Genomic DNA, 20,657 nt, shown 5'->3' on the forward strand with positions numbered 1-20,657 from the left:
GCTTGGTTTACAAGAAAGCCGGAAGATGTTAAAGTTTTGTCAAACTTCTCATACCATTGCTTAGGAGCTTGTTTCAGGCCATATAGAGAATTTAATAACTTACACACTTTGCCTTCATGAACCTTTATTACAAATCCATCTGGCTGGTTCATGTAAATTTTCTCGTCCAACTCTCCGTTATGGAAAGCTGTCTTAACGTCCATTTGATGGACGATCAGACCATATGAGGCAGCCAGTGATAGTAATACTCTGATTGTGGTCAATCGAGCTATAGGTGAGTAAATATCAAAGAAATCTTCACCTTCTTTCTGGGTAAAACCCTTGGCCACAAGCCGCGTGAAGCGACCGCCCCCGTACACGGGTTCGATCTCTGTGCTTTTAGTGCTAGTCCCTGGATCGACTCACTAGCACACACCGTTTCAAGATGTAATATCATAGAACAAAGGTCTCAATATTACAACGCATCATCCAGAATTTAAAAGTACTTACAAACTAGCATAACCTCACGGGTTAGCTGGAAATAAAACAATTGTTCAACAGCGGAAAACGGAATATACAAGGGCTACATCAACACCACGGTGAGAGCGTGTTGGAATATAGGCCCGTAACCCAAAGAACCAGAACGTACTCTTACTCTTCGTCGGAGCTTCCTGCATCATTAAACGATGCAGCCACTGGGGTCAATACATTGAATGTATTGGCAAGATCACTAGGAGTTATAACAGAACCTACCAAGTATATGCATAATGTGGCAAGGTGGGGTTCAAGGCTATTTGCATAAAAGCTTAGTTGTTTAATCCTATCTTCTAATCAAATAAATTTTATCATTATTGGACATGGGGTAGACACACCCATGCTCCTATTAAACTAAGGACAATGAGTAGACACATCAATGCTCCTAAACCCAAGTTCAAACCATTCATTTTATTAAGAAATTAGAATGAGTGAGACTTTCCTTACAGCTCCACATCCAGTTGCTCATAAATGTCCATAACCGGGGACACGGCTAAGTACTTAGTTTTGACGCTCTCGAGAGTTTGTACACATTCCCCACAAGAAACCGACGGGTTAATCCCTTGCTGTCCTCAGGGTAGAGTAGCAACGGCGTCGATTACGAGATTTTCAGAGGTAATTCCCTAAACCACGAGAGAATCACGCTCCCCCTACACATGCTACCTCAGTACAATTCCTCGGGTCTAGGTTCATACAACATACTCTTGTCTCGCTAGAGCCCATTTAGCATTGGGGTTGTACTTAAAGCTACTAAATAGGAAACTAGTCCAGTCTCGGTAACCCTAGGTGGCATTCCACATTTGCAACGCAAGCTACGTCCATGGACGATCCCTCCCCGAATCCACGGGGAGTCGACTCAGAGGGACCCATAGAAATGGACCTGACGCCGCATAACCTCAAAATCCTCAAAGCCGCCCACCCAGAATGGTTCATTGAATTAATTGTTTGCCTTAATCTAATAAAACACTTCATTTCTCCATAGGCATAACAATATCACAATGTAGTAATTTTCCCCACGATACTATCATAGCCTAGCATTCAACTACAATCGATGGCAATTTGGTAGCCAGGTAATGGCAAGGGTAGACTATACTACCTGGGATTTATAGCTAGCATAGAGGTACAATTAATATTCCTAGTGCAACTAATAAAACAACTAGTGCATAGTAAAAATTATTTGGGAGATGATCAAAGTGAACTTGCCTTGTCCAAGGTTGTGGTAGTTCTCACACTCTTCGCAACAACAAGGTTCACAATCCACACAATCTAAAATAAAAGAAAACATACACACAATAAACATGCCATTCAATACAAAGACATGCTATGATGCAAATGTCATGATGATGCACACGTAGGTTGCTTCTAAATATAACATGTTCAGTTTCTGTTTTGAAAAGCTTCACAAAAGATTTGGACAGATTATACAATAATAAAGAGATAATTACTTTGTATGAAACAAAGATGGGCTTTAATTAAAAGCTTATTTGATTTTTGTAGAGCATGGAGAAAGATTAAATTTGTGTGGCAATATTATTTACAAAATAATTTCCCCTCTGGTCCTAATGGACAGAGAGTATACTCAAAATATTCTTCAACAAGCTAACATTTGAATATTAAATCATAATCAAGCATTCTGTAATTTGCTTCTGCTAAAGTTGTTCAAAGTCAAAATTAAACTATGCCAAAAGATTCTAAATGTTGTGAGGATTCCAGAAAGGTATAGAACTTCAAATTTGGTCAAACGGTTTAAAAGATATGATGGTTTGAAGTCCAGGGGCTTTTCTACAAAGTTACCAGTTAATTCGGCCGAGAATTAATTTTTAATTTTTACTGTGACACGTGGCAGCACGGGAGTGGCCCGTACCGGTTCGGCTAGGGTTCTAATCTCAGCCGTTCAAGATGGATCCAACGGCAGGGAAAGAATGACTCACCGGCGGCGGCTAGGGTTCTGGCCGGCTACGGGGAATACGGCGGCGACGGCACGGCGGCTTCCGTTTGCGGTTCGGGCTCGGGGAAGTGGCAGAACGGACACGGCTCGGCGAGGCGCGTTCGATGGTGGCAGCGGCTTCCCTCGGGAGCGACGGACGCGACGCCAAGAACGACGGAGGACGGCGGCCGACGGTGACGGAGCTCGGGCGGCGACGGCACGAGGCTGCGGCGGTCCAAAGCAAAAACCAAGCGCGTCAAATGATGTGCGATAGAGAGAGAAGAAGAAAGAGGGGGTTGGCAGCGCGAGTGGCTCACCGGGACGACCGCGGCGGCGAGAAGACGGCGGCGGCAGAGACAGTTTTCCAGCGAGAAATTCCGGTGACGCGAGAGCGAAATTGGGCGCGGGAGTTGGGGAAAAAGTAAGAGGGGGTTTGGGCTTCGGGGTGATGCGTTCAGAAAATGGGATTGAGCTTCGTGCGCGGAGAAATCGCGAGGGAGTCCTGCGTGGTTCGGACGGGCGCGTGGCCGGAAAAATCGGGGAGCAGTTCGTGTAGAAGACGGAGCTGACGTGCGGGCCCCTCTCGTCGGTGGCTCAGGCGGTTGCACGGCTGGGCTCGGCCGGTACGGTCTGGCTCAGGCCGGTTCGGTCGGGCGCGGGGTAAGCAGGCCGGTTCGGCCCATTTGGCCGGGCCGGACGCGGTTTTTTTTCCTTCCTTTTTCTTTTTCTATTTTCTGTTTTTGAACACTAAATTTGGTTCAAAGCTCCAAATCAAACCAAATAAATTGCAAAAAAAATTGTAAAATATTATTTTCATATGATTCAACTTTTAGGACAAGAATTCGCTCAAAATAAAATAATTAAAAATACTTTTGCCTATAAATTAGCCTTTAGGGCTTTTTAGCTAATAATTTAAATAGTGTCTCAAAAGAAATTCAAAAGCCAAAACATGGGGTAGCTTTATAAATGCATTAAACCCCTTTTTATGCCAAAACCCTCATGGGTTAAAATGCAATTGACCAAAAGCATGAAAAAGGGCCAAAATCAAATAAAAGCACTTTTGTAAAAGGGTTTTCTGGGTTAACTTTGGGATTTTAAATGTGATTAAATGCAAGGGTGGCATGATGCTTATGAAATGCAATGCATATGAAGAGTTTTGAAAATTTGGGATGTTACAGACCTAACCCCCTTAAGATGAATCTCGTCCTTGAGATTCCTGTTGGTTAGCAAATAGGTGTGGGTGGTCTTCTCGAAGATCAATCTCGCGCTCCCACGTAGCTTCCTCTTCAGTGTGGTGATACCACTGAACTTTGCAGAATTTGATTGTCTTGGAACGGGTATGTCTTTCAGCTGTTTCCAAGATCTTGATTGTTTCTCTTCATAAGTGAGGTCGCTTTGAATCTCGACTTCATCAAGTGGAATTGTATCCCTTAGTGGCGTATCGGCCATTTCCGGGTGACATTCTTCAACTGCGACACGTGGAACACGTCGTGGACGCTTGTCAACACTTCAGGTAATTCCAACTTGTAAGCTACCTCTCCTTGGCGTGCTAAAACCTTGTAAGGTCCAATAAAGCGTGGTGCTAATTTTCCTTTAATTCCAAATCTCTTAACACCGCGTGTCGGGGAAACTCTGAGATGCACTCTGTCACCAACCTCATAGGTGACCTCCCTTCGCTTGGAATCTGCATAACTCTTTTGCCTGGATTGAGCTATCTTAACTCTGTCTTGAATCAGCCTGACCTTCTCTTCGGCATCCTTTATCATGTCGGGTCCGAATAGACTACGGTCTCCTACTCCATCCCATAGTAATGGTGTTCTGCATTTCTTGCCATACAAGGCTTCAAATGGTGCCATTCCAATACTCGCTTGAAAACTGTTGTTGTATGAGAACTCTGCATAAGGTAGATTCTCATCCCAACTAGAACCATAGTCCAGAGCGCAAGCTCTTGACATATCCTCGAGGATTTGGTTCACTCTTTCTGTTTGTCCATCCGTCTGTAGATGAAACGCTGTGTTGAACTCCAGTCTCGTGCCTAGAGACTCATGCAATTGTCCCCAAAATCTTGAGGTAAATTGAGTATCTCTGTCTGAGACGATCTCTTTAGGAACTCCATGTAAGCATACAATCCTAGACATGTAGCGTTTGGCCAACTGAGCACTTGTATAGGTGGTCTTCACAGTTATGAAATAGGCAACCTTGGTCAACCGGTCAACTACTACCCATATCGAATCATAACCAGACCTTGTCCTTGGCAAGCCGGTGATGAAGTCCTTGCTCACTTGCTAAAGAAGTGAGAACTGACATACCTTATATGTTCGTCCAACTCCCGCTAAACTAGCAAGGTGAGAGTATTCTCACTTCCTCATCCCACTTCATGAATGGGATTTTGAGATTTTTCAGTAATTAATTTCAGATTAGGCCTTGTGCCTAACCCAAAATTCCAACAGATAGTCAGGAAGTGCAGGTTATGTGCACTGCTAAAGAACTCTGCTGTGGTGTACCGTATACTCCTTGTTTTGCAGAATGGTCGTCAGGTGCTGGTAACTGAAGGTCGCTGCAGCTTCATGTACAGGCGGCGGTGCCTCTACGAAGAAACCAGTTGTTGAGTATGGGCTTAATCTCCTTGCTTTGTGTGCTGGTTTGGATATGCGATTCCTCTCTACTATGTACTCCTTCCATTTCACAAAAGTTGGCGTATTTTGTTTCGTTAAGACAAGATTTTGACCAGAAATTACTCTATTAATATGTAAGTTATATGATACGAAACCAAGATCATTAGCAAGAACTTTTAAAGACGAATCCATTGATATAAATTTCATTTATGAAAAAACACATATCAATTGAGTTTTTATTGGTCAAAACCTTGTCTTAACGAAACAAAATACGCCAACCTTTGTGAAATGGAGGGAGTATTGTCTACTTTCCGGATCGTTGGTGTTTGGCTGCATGCCTTTTTGTGGCTTTGAACAATGCTAGGTTAGCCATGGAGAATTTGTAAGGAACCTGTTCGGTTGTATGAATTAATCTAGTCAGTTAATCTATTTGCTTCCATGTACTAATTATTGAGGCCACTTCCTTATGTCCATTTACTTCATTCAAGTATCTTCAGTATGCAATTTGCTATTGTTGATGATACTAATTATTTATGTCGTTCTGTTTTTCTGCATTTGGAAGTATTACTCTCTCATCTGTTTTATTTGAAATTTGAAATGGTACTCTTTTGCAGTAATATACTAGTATACTATTGTGGGTTGACCTTTCTATATCTCCATGTACAGAGAGTAAAATAATCTGCATGGTCAGTGGTGTTCCACTGATGGTGCCAATCAATACGCAGATTAACAGGGCTATAGAACGTAACTTCTTTCTCTTCTTAATGGGATGATAACTTTGTTTTCTGATTGCGTAGAGAACAACATAATTCCATTAACATTATTTCTACTTCAATTCTGACAGACCATATTATGGACTTACAGAATCTCCTAGCCACTACCTAGCATTCTTTCCTGTGTATTGATTTCTTAATATACTCCCTCCGTTCCATAATTCTTGTCAAAATATTACATGTATCTAGATACAATTTTAGAAATAGATACGTCCATTTTGGGGCAAATTTGAGACAAGAATTATGAAACGGAGGGAGTACAATTTTAGTGCATTTCTAATTTTTAATTGATGGTTTGATAGATCTGAACATCTGAGTTGATTCTCTAGAAATACAGCAAGTCATGAGTAGGCTGCATATGTTGCAATACCAGTATGACCTGTAATTTTGGCATGCATTGGACAGCTCATAAGAGTTTTGTCCTTCCAAATTAAGAAGGATAGGAATTCCTCCTTCATATTCGTTTTATGTCAATCATTTAACTGAGACTATGTTGGATATGTTGGATCAAATTTCGGTCTGACCAGCCTACGTCGCACGTTTTGACCGCGGCCACGTCGGCAAAGGTGGTTTTGGCGGGAGTTTTGCCGCCGCGGGCGGTTGGTAATTTTGCACAAAACCCCCTAATCTTGGCATCTTCTTCATTAGTTGCCTTCGGTCCGTTCCTCTCCTTCTCCCCTTTCTCCCTACGGCGATTTGAAGGCGACCAAGTGGCGACTCTCGGTGGCGACCGGCGGCGGGGAGACGGTGAAGGAAGCCAGCGGGGAGAGAGTGGAGGCAACTAGCGGGGAGACGCTGGTCCAAATGGCCCCTGCACGCCGCCGCCCTGGAGATCCCGCCCCTCGTTATGTTGAGAACCCTAACCTTTTCTTCTCCCAATCCCTCTACCCCAATGTTGTTGCTGTTCGATGTCATGGCTCTGGTGTCGTCTGGTGTCGTAATCTAGGGTTTTGATGGATTTGATGGATGCTGGTATTAGGAATTACAACCTGCAATGCTCAATTTTGGAATTTAGGGTTTTGATGGATGTTGTTATTAGGAAGAGGCCTCTATTAGGAATTACAATCTGCAATGCCCCATATTGTAGTTACAAATGCATATTTCTTTCATACTAGGGGATCAAGAGGAGTTGTTCTCTGTTGAAATTAATCATGGGGGGTTCTTTTGCGGTCATGGAAGGAACAAGGCATATGTAGATGGCCGAATTGATATTTTTGATCATTGTGAAGTTGAGTCCTGGTCAACTCTGTGGATTAAGGATTTTTTATAATAGCTTGGTCATGATCCAGTGAAAGTACAAGTGTATTGGTTGCTTCCAGGGAAGAGGTTAGATGATGGCTTGCGCATTGTTGACAGAGATGCCGACACTTTGAGCATGACTGCAGTGGTGCCAAAATTCAGGCATTTCAGACTATATATGGACCGCAGTGACATGTGGAGTGGGATAGAGTTGGATGATGTATGCATTATAGGATCTCCATCTCTGCCGCCTGTTTTGTCACCAAGTAAACCTGAGAAAGGAACAGGGAACAGAGATGAGCTTCCAGAATTCTATCAGGGCTTGCCAGTCAGTCCAATGGGAAGAAAGACCAGAGCAACAACAAGGGCAATGGAAGAGGCAGCAGCAGCATTTGTTGAAGATGATGACACTGATGATAGTGGGTCAGAATGGATAGATTCTGACAATGAAGTTGGGAAGGATGATGATGATTTGTTTGATGAATGGGTGGATCCAGATGTGAATGGAAAAGGAGGCAAGAAGAAGATTTCAGAACATGAGAGGGACAGTGATTATGATTCAGAAGAGCTTGATGTATCAGATTCTGAAAAAGAACTTACTGAATCAGAAAAGGAAGAAGAGGATGACAAAGGTGCAGGGTCAAGCAAGAAGAAAAAAAATAAGAAGGTTAAGCTAACCTTCTTCAAGCCTGAACATATGAAGGATCCAAAGTTTCAGTTAGGGATAGTGCTTCCTACAGTGGTTGAACTAAGAAAAGCAATTCAAGAGTACATTGTTGTTAACAGAGTTCAAATACAGTATGCTAAGACCTATGTGGGGACACACACATGCAGCAGAGCATGGGAGTTACAACAGTTTACTGCCGAGTACCTAGCTAACAAGTATCTAGAAGAATTTAGGGCAGATGACAAGATGTCACTTAAAAACTTTGCAAGAAAGGTGCAGTTTGAGTTCAACATGACTCCATCTAGGACCAAACTAGCTAGAGCAAGAAGATTAGCTATGAAGCAGATCCTAGGTGATGAAGTGAAACAGTGCAAGATGTTGTGGGACTATTCAGAGGAAGTTAGAAGGACCAATCCTGGCAGCACCATGCTACTGACATTGAACAATGGTTGCTTCAACAAGTTGTACATGGCTTTAGATGCATGTAAAAGAGGGTTTCTATCAGGTTGTAGACCCTTTTTATGCATAGATGGATGTCATCTCAAGACCAAGTATGGTGGAGTGTTACTAGCAGTTGTTGGTTTGGATCCCAAGGACTGCATTTTCCCTCTGGCATTTGCAGTTGTTGAAGTAGAGGACACCCCAACATGGACCTGGTTTCTTGGCTTATTGAAGAATGATCTTGGGATAGACAACACAGCAGCTTGGACAGTGATGAGTGATAGGCAGAATGTTGGGGAACGCGGTAGGCTACGCTAGCACAAAATAAAAATTCTACCAATTATGCCCGGATCAATGCTGTAGATAATGGATCACGAGATTACCACTAGACGTGCAGACCCGTAGCGGAAGTAGAGTCGATGATGCGTGTCGATGCCGAGTAGTCGTTCAGCCTGCTCCTCCTTGCCGATCCCACGAGCAGTTCGTCCAAGCACCGCAGGTGCAGTGCCTCCGAGGTATCCACACGTACAGGGAGGAACTCCGTGCGGCGGACTGCTAGATCCGATCACAAGGTTTTGGGTGTGGAGGTGTGACGGCCGAGTATAACTCGCATCTGGACTGGTGTAACTCTAGCCGGGTTGGTCTCCTCCACTTATATAGACGTTCCTAGTGGGCTCAACACTTGAGGCCCGTTAGGAGTTTAAGCCCGATACGAGTTGGATCCGATCCAACTTGGTCCCCACCCCTTAAGCGTGTGACCCTTCAGGTTCACGGTCAGTCGAACACGACTACGAGCTCGGACTGCGGGCCCGAGTAACACCTTACTCGTCCACTGGCACCGACTCAAGTTGACAGTTGGTAGCGGCGCCTAGCAGCACGTGCCAACTCCTGAGTGACCACAAGGTATATTGACGTACAATGTGTCATATCAACATTCCTTTTGCCTCACGATATGTGTGTCGAGCTCAAGGCGAGTGCTTGTCATTCTCGTGGATAGCTCGACTCTCTTCTCGCTCCTGTGATACAGATTCCCGAACGGGTTAACACTTAACCCAAGTCGCATGGCCATGCTTTCCGAATCTGATCACTCGAGAGGGCCCAGAGATATCTCTCTGAATAGGAGGGGCAAATCCCATCTTGATCAACCATGACTCGCAGCATGCTTCTCAGCAAACCCGAAAGCTACCTTTATAACCACCCAGTTACGGAGTAGCGTTTGGCAACCCCTAAGTAGGCCGATTCACATCCCAAGCTCATGCGATGACCTCAGGTCTAGGACTGGCATATACATCGTACTTGAAACTAACAAATGACAATCATCTCGTTGTGTCTCAGTGCGGGTCTGTCCAACTCAACAATCTCATTGTCGAGTCCATGCTATCAGTCGGCAACACCTTGCCTTATGACTTGTGAAACATAGTCATCATACTGATTCACATTGCTAGTCTAGGTTATGTGTCCGCATAACCTCAATGACCAAGGACCATTAGAACAACATCATAGAATACATAGTCTCACAAACAAATCACGTATTTCTTGATACATATCAGTGATGATGTTCAAGAACAATAATAATAACTCATGAATACATAGGAAATAACATCATTACATGATTGCCTCTAGGGCATATCTCCAACACAGAAAGGGTTGATCAATGCTTTGTTTCCAGACTCACAGCACAGATTTTGTGTCAGGCACCTCTATCAGAACTTTGCAAAAAAATGAAAAGGAGAGAATTTCAAGAACAAGTTGTGGGCTATTGCAAGGTCATCCACTGTTGCTGACTAGACTAGAAACATGGATGAGATGAAGGAATTGAGCCAAGAAGCATATGATTATCTTGAGGCAATTGACCCAAGTGCTTGGTGCAGGGCTTATTTCCATGATTTCCCCAAGTGTGATCTGCTTCTCAACAATCATTGTTAAGTATTCAATAGGTTAGCAACTATATCCTTCATTTTCTTATGTTAATATGTTAGTAACTATTTAATTGGTTACATGAGTTAATATATGTTTGATGTGTGTCTTGTAGATATATTCTTGATTCTAGAGAAATGTGTATTCTGAGCATGCTAGAGAAGATAAAAAACCAGCTCATGACAAGGTTTTATAGCAAGAACAAAGAATGTGAAGAGTGGTGTGGCCCCATCTGTCCCAACATCAGAAAGAAACTGGACAAGCAAGCTAACATGGCCAACAATTGCTTTACATTACCTGCTGGCAAAGGAATTTTCCAAGTAATTGGACTTGTTGGGCAGTACACAGTGGACATGGTGAAGCAAGAGTGTACATGCAGGATGTGGCAGCTCACAGGAATCCCTTGCAAGCATGTCATCTCATGTCTAAGGCATGAAAGAATAAAGTCAGAAGAGAAAGTATTTCCTTGCTACACTGTGGCTGCATTCAAGAAGGCATATGCTCAGGTTATAATGCCATGTAAAGACCAGAGGGAGTGGCAGAAAATGAATGGACTGGCAGTGAGCGCACCTATTTATGAGAAACATGTTGGTAGCCCTACTCTCAAGAGGAAGAAGAGTATACTTGAGATGGAAGAGGGAAGAAGCATGAGCAGACATGGTACTAAGAAACATTGCAGTGCCTGCAACTCCACTGAACACAACAAGAGAAGGTGCCCAGAGCTTGGGAGAGGTGGAGATCAACCTGCACCAGAAGCTGTTTCTCAAGATGCTGGTCCTGATGCACCACCTGCTTCTTGAGATGCTGCTCCAAGTGCAACCCATGGAAAATCTCCTGGTCGACCTGCTACCAAAAAGAGGCCTACCAAGAAGAAGAAGGCTAATACTAAGGTATATTTCTCTCCATTTAACATATTTCTCAAGTATACTGGTGCAACAACCTATGATTTTTCTCCTGTTATTTTGAAGGCCGCTGGTGCAACAACCTATGATTTTTCTGAAGTACTTGACCAAAACAAATCAGTCATTGAGATTTTGATGGCAGCTGTAAGTATTTTCAATTTTCATTCACTACTTTAGGATTGATGGCAGCTGTAAATTTACTTTCTGTCTATTCTTTACAGAATGTAGCAACTCAACATTCTCAAGCACCTGGACCTCTTCCTGAGAATGAATTCATTGCTAGCCAGAGAGACTCTTTCCCAAAACCAAGAGCTACAACAGCAACACTGCTGTTACAGGAAAGAGAAAGGAAAGAAGGGGAAGCAGTAGATGTGGTGGACAGAAGATAGGGTACATTTTGGACATAACGGGGGGGGGGGGGGTGTTCTTTTTGGACATATGACATGCTTTTCTCTTGGACAGTAGGAAATGTGGTGTGCACTAGACCTCATGCCTGAAGTGTTGTTGTAGGTTTCACCCAGACCAGGAAACATTCACCTTTTATGTTATTTTGCTTATGGATGAATGTAAGAATCCAGTTATACTTGCTGTATGGATCTTTAATGGGATGGGATTCATCTATGGATGTATGATGAATGCATGAACCTTATGGATGAATGTAAGAATTCAGTTATGCTTGCTATATGGATCTTTTATGGGTTTCATCTATGGATGTAGACAACGATGAATGCTGATAAATTGCATGTTCACAGATAACATACAAGTCCCAAAGTGCTGTCAAATTTCATGTTCACAGATAACATACAAGCCCCAAAGTGCTGTCAAATTTCAAAAATACAAACAAATTGCTGCTAAATTTAAACAATGTGATGTTATTCATCAACTTCTCACAATCTCCTCTTACATAAAGCTCATTTCAGAGACACAACATACAACATCATGGCCAAAAACAGCACAAACACAACCAACACCATCCTACAAAAGCTGATTATCTCCTCCATCTTTGACAGCAACTCTCTCATCAAAATATCATTGCCACTACTCTTACCTGCTGTATTTCCCCCAACTGCTTCTTCCACTTCAGTTGCTGTGAAAGCAGCAGAAACAACCACACTGCCAAAACTGACACCAATTAAAGCTAAATATTCCATGTAGCTATCTTCTCCATCTTCCCAGTGGAAGAAATTGCAGCCTTGAGGTCCCTTCTGCCCAAATCGAACGCGGGAATTACAAAACAGAAACGGAAAAGGACTGACCAAAATCGATCAAAATCTTCCAAAGGAAACAAAATAGACCAAAATGCACTACAATTACCTGATGATTTGGGCACTTGAAGAACACCCGACCTGGATTTGCAGTAGATCTAGAGACTAGCCTCACCACCGTCCTCGAACCGCAGCACGGACACTTCACCAGAGGAAGGGTAGCATCTGAGGAAGGCCTCCCATCTAAATCCTCCTTCTTCTCTTTCCCCAACGCGGAGAAGCTGGCCATCGACCTCGTTGTCATGGCGGCGGCGGCGGCGATTGAGTACGGAGGACGACGAACAGTAACAGAGAGGGAGCTCCAACAGAGAAGAAAGAGGGAAAGAGGACAACCCTTGTTTTTATAGGGGGGTTTTGTGCAAAATTACCAACGCCCCCTTTGCCGACGTGGCCGCGGTCAACGTGCCACGTAGGCTGGTCAGACCCGCCCGAGCGTGTTTAGGACCTCGCGTGAATGGCTTACAAGAAAATTAGGACTTACGTGTCCAGTTTCATAGATTAGGAACTAAAATGGTACCGCGGCCATAATAGCAGGACCGCGGGTGTATTTACGTCTCAGAAATATCACAAGACAGGCTCAGAAGAATAAGTAGTGCAAAGCCACTTTGGAGGCACATGACCACTTGATGAGTCTACTAACCTGCTTGCAGGAACAATGGTCGTGCTATTCATATAAATTAGTAGTGTTTTATCAGACACTAATCATATTGGCAGGCCCCCTTAATCATAATCATACTATATTTATCATCAATGCCGAAGGCTTAAACAAAGTCATGAGACTTTATTAATCCCCTGGTAGTTGGGCAAGTTGCACTTTACAAACAGCAATCATCCACAGCTTCAAGTTTAGACGTCACTATCTGAAAAACCATCAGCCGCACAAGTCACTCTCTACTCTCCTCCACCACACTAGATAGATATCATCACAGCTCTGAGTCCATCCACCAGTGAGTTCATGTTCAATTTGTCTTGCATTTCAAGCCTTCTCTTGATCCTTCCTCCCAGCAATTACTGGAAAATAATGGAAATCACCTTATTGCCGATTTGTACTTGAGACATTATTGACTGACACATGGACCCACATGTGAGTGTTCTGGAGCAAACAATACAAAAGCGACACGTGTAACAAGGAAATCCAGAGAGAATGCTGATGATGAAGACCAAGCAAATTATGCAGGTGTTTGGTCCCATTCAAAGTACTGTACTACACTGTCCAGTGCAGAGACAAGGTAGCAATAAGTACAACATGCTTTTGTTCATTCACAAATTTGTACACGAAGTGCCTTGTTTTCTGTATATAAAATACAACAACATGTCTGGTGACAAGTTAGTACTAAACCCTACATCACGAGACAGGCCTAATCTCTTGACAAAGCAGCAATAATACAAGAAGGCAAAGGCAGGTGAGGCTGATGGCACATTCTGCATTAATCTACAACAAACTGATGTAGTATCTGTGTCAGCATCCAGTAATCCCCTGGCCCAAACAAAGCACAATGATTGTACCTTCCTACCAAACATGTTCTTTTTCTCTCCTTTCTTGCTTTCCTTCTTGGTAGCAGGACAGTGTATGAAGACGCTAGCTTTCATATCTTGATTCCCGGTAACCATTTACAACACTGCTCAGAGGATGCAGCTCCAGGGAGCATGATTTTTTTATGGGACATCCAAACAACATCTCCCGTGCTCCTTCATTAATATCATATATTGCCAGGGCTGAAATTTCTGCAACATAGAGGAAACCTTTTGCAATTTTCCACCACCACTGATGTTGAGAAATTGGTCACACGCCCAGAACACTGTCCAAGCTGGCAAATGTGAGATACCGGGTAACTACCGAGACCAGTTTGGCCAGCAAATTTACCACTGAGTGGGACCAGTAGCGGTAATTTGAGCTTTGGGTAGGTAAATTAACTGGATACATGGGGATACCAACTGCAGCCAATCATCTTTGAGCTTTAGCTTTCAGTAGGTAATTAAGCCGATACACTGTGTGCGTACTGTAGCAGTCGCTCTTAAGCTTTTGATTCATGGAGAGAGAAATGGAGTCTTCAGTTGTAACAGCCCATCAGTGTTTTCCTTACCCTATCGACAATATTATTCCTATTAGTAAGGCTGTTTGCTAAGGGGAATTCTTTGCTGTCATCCAGGAGGAATCGGTAGACCTCCCATTGCCGCTCTGATGCTGTCTGTCTCCCGATTTCAGCCTGAAATAAGAAAGAGAAACAGTAAACACAACTCCACTGTGAACTTATTTTGGACATTCTTGATTAGGTTGTAATTCTTACAGAGAAAATGCAGATCCCAAGTGCTTTCAGAGCCAAAGTAGCATCATAAAATACACGTGGCCGCCCTTTCCCAGATAGTTCAACAGGGTTGGCAACAAGGAGTTCTGTGTCAGGTCCACGGTTGACAATCATCACCCTGAGAGGATGGAGCATCTCTGACCTCATGCGGGACCTCAGAACCTCCTGTTTTTCAGGATCGATAACCTTTTTGCCATCTGCTTGCTTGATAAAAAGATCCACCTCACGAAAACCCTTCTTGTTTGACCAGAACCGCCCATAAGTGACCTAAAATAGAGCACCAAAACATGATATGGGCACAGTAATATAACTATATACAGGTAATAAGTACGTATATTTATGCAAGTATGTAACTACTTTTCTTTGTAAGCTATCTAGACTTTGAAGACTAGACAACAGATAACAACAATTAAGAGTAACTAATGAGATGAGAATAGTCTGACTGCTAGCAGAAAACGTATTTAACCATTTAATTCCCAGTATCTTCAGATATTCAGAATATCTCAAGTCATCCTTTATACTCCCTCCGATCCATAATAAGTGTCGGGGATTTAGTGCAAAGTTACTAGCTTTGTACTAAATCCCCGACACTTATATGGATCGGAGGGAGTACTATTTTTTGACACAGCCTGAGCATTGCACAGGGATTGTTATTGAAGATTAAGAAGCAGTAACATATTATTAGCTAAGCAGAACTCATGCATATATACATCTTCAAGTACCTTAATGCTGCAGTCCTTTAGTGTTCTCAACATATCATAAAGGAGACCCTTCTGATCAACACAAATGATTTGGAGCAGCGTGTGCGCAGGACTCAGTGCATTGTCAAAGTTGATGCTGGCCTTCTGCATCTTTTTCATCTCTGCACAAAGAGACCTTGAACTGCTCTCGCAGTCATCTAGTTCCAACCTGAACAGTTCTTCAGAAATTGTCGGTGGAAGAGAAGAGAATCCTTGCTGGAATCCTTCTGCCAATAGGATTTCACAGCTTAGGGAGGGGCCTAAGGTAGCAATGAGCATGGAGCAAGTCTCTTCTTGCCTTTCCTTCGTGTGCAACAGTTCCCTTCAGATAGAAATATTAACTGTCATGTATATAGTAGAGTTATTATGTCATGCAACCAACCAACGCCATTGGGACTAAGCAGCAATTTTGACATTAAAGCACCAGTTAGCAAGCGTCGAAACTGAAGCAGCAACTTGCACAAATACCTGAACTTTAAGATAGCAACTTACATGCCGTCAGTGATAAAGAAGAGGTTCACAACTCTTCCATCAGGCGTGGTCGACACCTTCACTCTATGGATTATAAGCTCTAGCTCTGATAGTATATGTGTGACATCTGTGAATTGCATGGTATAAGTAATGCAAAAAATTAGGACGCACAGGTATGCAGAACACGAGGCAGGGCAAGATGTTCTCACCATGCAACAACCCCTTCCGGTCGGTCGAGAAGAGCTTGAGGAGGTAGAACTGCGGGGGAGCTGGCTGGGTGATTTCAGGATAGAAAGGGATTGCATATGACGAAGGGCACATTGACATGAGCCTATTCTTGAGGCTTCCCCACCGGACGTTGATCGAAGGCGAGCGTGGCACCACCCAGAAAATCACGTAGCACCATTGCCCGTCCGTTGACACGTCTGCTAAATTCAACAAGGCTGAAATTTTAGACGACATGGAGTAACATTATTGTGGAGGCGCAGACGAAACAGGGTGCTGTAGAACCAAACAGGTGGCAACGTTTTGTGAGTGTTCATGCTTATGATTGAAGTCCTAATGATTGACAGTGCGCAACACGGCAACAGTAACAAGAGCATGAAAAGAGAAGTGCCAATTATCAACAGCGAGCACACAGTAACATGAAAATTGAAGTGCTGAAGGATTGACAGTGAGCATACAGTAACATGGACAGAGAAGTCGGATGAAGATGGCAACTTGGCCCGAGAAAAGGAAGCCAAGCTTTTCCAGAAACTAAAAAGAAGAAGAGATAATGATGAAATTGAAACAGACCACACGTGAGTAGTACTAGTAGCTGTATACCCAATTTAGGGAAATCGACGAACAGAAAGCAGCCAAAGAAATCTCAAAAGCTTTTCGTCCAGAAACACGCCGAAGGGAAAGGTGGGTGAAAAGTCTGTCGGAAGAGAGGAAAACCATCGGCGTCCTCACCACTATAGCTCACACACACACGCAGGAGGCGAGAAAAAAAAGAGAGGCGAAAACAGCAAAAATCCACCCCAATCCCGGGAAGAAATCCAGAAGCCGGTGTAAAAATTAATAAAGCCACGCAATCCTGAAATTCCGGATTCGGCGAGCCGGTGGGCGCGGCAAGCACAGGCGCCCTCTAGCACGGCCGCAGAAGGGAGCAGCAATCGAAACGAGGACGAATTCGGGCGGCGGCGGCGACGGCGGAAGCGAAAAGAAGGGGGTCGGATTGGGAGGCGCTGCTCACCGCCGCGGGTGATGCGGAGGCCGAACTCGAGGATGGTGCGGCAGAGGTCGCAGCCGAGCCCGGCCTGGTCGGGGCAGTTGACGGTGACGACGCTGTCCTCCCCTTCCGCCGCCGCCAGCTCCATCACCACCGCGTCCTCCACCACGGCCGCTCCCGCGCCGCCGCACCCTCCCAGCACCATCCTACCTCCCCCTCCGCGTCCTCCTCCTCCTCCCCCCACGCCCGCCACCGGCATCGCGCCCCGCCGCCGGCGAGATCCCGGATCCTCTCTGGCGTCTCTCCGGGCCTCTCGCGCTCCTCCCCCTCGTGGTCTGGTTTGGGCCGGAAACTGTGGAGTAACGCTTTTGTGGTGCAAGGGTGGCCAAGGGAAGGGAAGGCGGTTTTGTTATGTTATCGGGTACGGGTCGCTTGCAGGTGGGTCCAGGCTGAGTCAGCTTCGGACGAGCGTCTGCAAGGGAGGCCCACCTGTCATCGTGTGACTGCTCCCAGGTGCACGTGCCAAAGGCATGCGATGAACCTGGCGAAGAAGCTCTGCGTTTAGTCAAAAAACTCAGGACAACTAAGACAAAGGTATCATCCGAGTGGCATTGGACCAGCCCGATTACTTGGATGCAAGCTGATTCCAATTACACCCTCGGTCCCGAGATATAGATCCACGTCACTTATTTTGAAACTGATGGTTTATATATGTCTTGTTTTTGCTACCTCTCTAGAAATTTGCTCTAGTTTTAAGAAATTTGCTCTATATTAAAGTTTTGATTTGAATTTAGATTTAAAGGTTACTCCGTAAGTGATGTTTCGGCCACCATCATTGCAGTAGTATATGCGATGGTCGGTTGGACGTATCTTTTCTCGGTCTAATTCTTCACGCTCTCATCAACTGCTACCGATGTACGGTAGCACTTCCAAATAATTATGGTTTTTTAATATATTTTTCGTCCCATATTAAGTAACTCAAAATTCCATAAATATGGATATATCTATATGCTAAAATACGTCTAGATACATGTAATACAAAGTCACTTAATATGGGACAGGGGAAGTACATGGAAGACGTATCTATCTATCCCTAATAATAAAAGCAGTAAGGTTTCCTTCGTCGTTGTCCGCCGTGCATCAATTTCCGTGCATGTTCTGATTTTTCGTGTCTCCTTACACTCCATTGAACCTTCCTTTTCCTATTCCCACAGCGCTGCCTTCCCAGGCCGCCGCTGCCGACTCAACTGCCCGCGCAGCACCTCCCTGCAGTGACCGCTCTCGATACATGTCGGCGCCGGATTAGATTATCGTGTAAGAGATGAGCAAAGGGGTCCAGGGCTGATCGATGTTATCCACCGTTCCTCGTGCACTGCACCACCGCGTGCTCTGACGCCAGCCACGGCCGACGGGCGGTGTGGACTGGGTGCCATGTCCGTGGCCGCTGCTGCTAGCATCAGCCCCGAGATCATTTTGATTGAATGTCCAATTATATTGTTATGTTTTGTATAAACATGAATTTTCGTGTGCACATGTTTAAGCGGTTGTGGCAACGCACGGGCACTGTACTAGTCCAAACTCAAATTTTAATATACGCGTAGAGAAATAAAAAAGAATTTTTTGATATAAATACTTTCTTTTTAACAAAAACCTGAGTGAGAGGGACTCAATACACTAATAAAGGAAAAAAATTGCCCATCAATAAAAACGGAAGGCCAGGCAATCAAACCCTGTACTCCTTAACAAAGGTACACGGTGCAAAACGCACCCAAAAGTACACACTGGGCGACAACATGTTCACTCACTTCTCGTACGTTGTTGGAATAAAGAAAGTTGCCGTTGAGGTAAATCATCGGAAACGATTCAAACATCTTCGTGTCACCGTAGTAGAGAAGCTGAAGTGTCAAAAGAAAATGTTTTTTATACATGCAACGGCCGGATGACATATCTTTCTTCTCGATCGGTCTAGATCATTCTCTTCTCTCCCCCGGATGGGCCACCGATAAACGTTGCCTTTCTCTCCTTACCTCATTCGGAGAAACTATCTTTCCCATTCCTGGAAAGAATCTTAATTACATGCAGCCGATCTATGCAGTGTGGCACGTATCTAGGCATCTAGCTAGATCAAGATGCAATTTAAGTAAATTATAATTTGGCAGATAGTATATCAGAGGCAGCAGGAAAGCATGGAACATATACATTTCATGCATGGGTGCATTTCTGTTTTCCTTTTCCCGACATGTGCTGCAGGATAACATGGATAAGATAAATTATACTCTTGTCGTGCTTGACGATCGATATATATACAGTAGCTAGCTAGAGGCAGAGGGCGCCTAGAGAGTACGTATAATCAATATGAATGAACCATGCATGCATGCGGACACGTCCGAGTACATATACGTGCTTGCATGTGCCACACGTACGTATAATACATACACTGCACACATGCAGCTTTAAATTCAGAAGATGAAGAGAAGGTTCGTTAGCTTCTTTCAGTATATATTTAGTTCGAGTTTGGGTAATCGTATTTATCTGAATGTTTTTTTTTACAATTTTAGCCAGTGATATTCTCGATGCTGCATGACATATATAACAAGCGAGAGGTGTCTCTTGTGATTTGTGAAACTTAAGATCTACTCCTCCGTACTGACTTAGTATCTCGAAAATGGGTGTGTGTCAATGCACATGTTCATTTATGCATGGGGTGAGAGTTTCAGTACGTGTCTGTGACCGTGTTAAAAAAAAAAGGGATTAACGAATGTCTACGTGTAATCATGCGTGCATGCATGTTGCGCATATATAAACTCGATCAACATTGTATATAAACCGTACGTCACGAGTCGTAGGTTCCATCCTGCGAAGATTAATTCAACTGATTATGAGACCTGGGTGGGCAATATAGCAGAAGGGAAGGAAAACCATTCGGTTTCTAGCTTGGCCGCCATATATATACGGCCACATGATCGATCAATCATCAAACCATGTTGTATAGTACGGCCACTAGCTCTTTACCGATTGCTGCATATGTCCGCTTATACATATGTATAAATACTGTACTGGTAGCTAGCTGCATGCCCAAGCTAGGGAAACAAACGATATGACCGATAAATAATGCTTTGTTGGCCGTCCATTTACCGATCGATCGATCGATCGAGACGGGGATCATGCAAGATCGATCATCGCGTGCAGGAGGGAATTGAAAACGATGGGCGGCATGCATCTCTTCCCTTATCAGCGGCACATCGAACAGCTAGAGCTTTCAGTCCTTGCTGTTTTAATTACCCCCCGCGGCCTCTTGCCACATGCGAGGAGTTAACCACGAACGAAAGGCCGGCGCCATTTGAGACTCACGAAAAGCTTCAAGTACACTTCGAGCCGAGCCCAGCTGAGCCGTGACCGACAGCCACAGGCAATGCAAGAGAGGCCGCTAGCCAAGGAGCTGAGCTTTCGTCCTTACTCCTTGGCTAGGCAGCCGCGCCTCTTGCTTGCAACGTAGAGACAATCATGCATGCGGTCGAGCTTTAATTACCCTGAGATCTCTTGTTTTACTCGATCTCTGGCCGACAACACAACTTGCATGCGCATAAAAATCACCATATATATCTATCTCCCTTTGATATCGACCGTGTTGGTTAACTTTCACTCTGTCCTCGCCCACATTCTAAAAT

At 44.1% G+C, this 20,657-nt stretch overlaps 1 protein-coding gene across 2 annotated transcripts; it reads right to left on the minus strand.

Moving 5' to 3' along the window:
* Positions 1-13,413: 13,413 nt before the first annotated feature.
* LOC100846101 (ACT domain-containing protein ACR9) lies at positions 13,414-17,359 on the minus strand. 2 transcript variants are annotated; one of them, XM_003568953.4, is made up of 6 exons: positions 17,014-17,359; positions 15,986-16,201; positions 15,798-15,903; positions 15,288-15,627; positions 14,548-14,832; positions 13,414-14,466 (listed from the first exon to the last, which is right to left on the minus strand). In XM_003568953.4, exons 1-6 carry the CDS (start codon positions 17,246-17,248, stop codon positions 14,311-14,313), a joined length of 1,338 nt encoding a protein of 445 aa, XP_003569001.1. In that variant the 5' UTR covers positions 17,249-17,359; the 3' UTR covers positions 13,414-14,310. The 2 variants fall into 2 exon arrangements, with proteins under 2 accessions (XP_003569001.1, XP_010231766.1); XM_010233464.3 differs by having other exon boundaries at positions 15,986-16,204; positions 17,014-17,324.
* Positions 17,360-20,657: the final 3,298 nt, after the last annotated feature.

This window comes from Brachypodium distachyon, chromosome 2, assembly GCF_000005505.3.
Source record: "Brachypodium distachyon strain Bd21 chromosome 2, Brachypodium_distachyon_v3.0, whole genome shotgun sequence".
NCBI classification, from domain to species: Eukaryota; Viridiplantae; Streptophyta; class Magnoliopsida; order Poales; family Poaceae; genus Brachypodium; species Brachypodium distachyon.

What these genes read in the sequence shown, in the direction of transcription:
- LOC100846101 (XM_010233464.3), bottom strand. Translation starts at nt 17,248, where the DNA reads ATGCCGGTGGCGGGCGTGGGGGGAGGAGGAGGAGGACGCGGAGGGGGA. An exon ending in TAAAGGACTGCAGCATTAAG is followed by an intron (nt 14,833 to 15,287) that starts GTACTTGAAGAT and finishes GCTCTATTTTAG; the next exon opens with GTCACTTATGGGCGGTTCTG. An exon ending in TTGGGATCTGCATTTTCTCT is followed by an intron (nt 14,467 to 14,547) that starts GTAAGAATTACA and finishes TTCTTATTTCAG; the next exon opens with GCTGAAATCGGGAGACAGAC.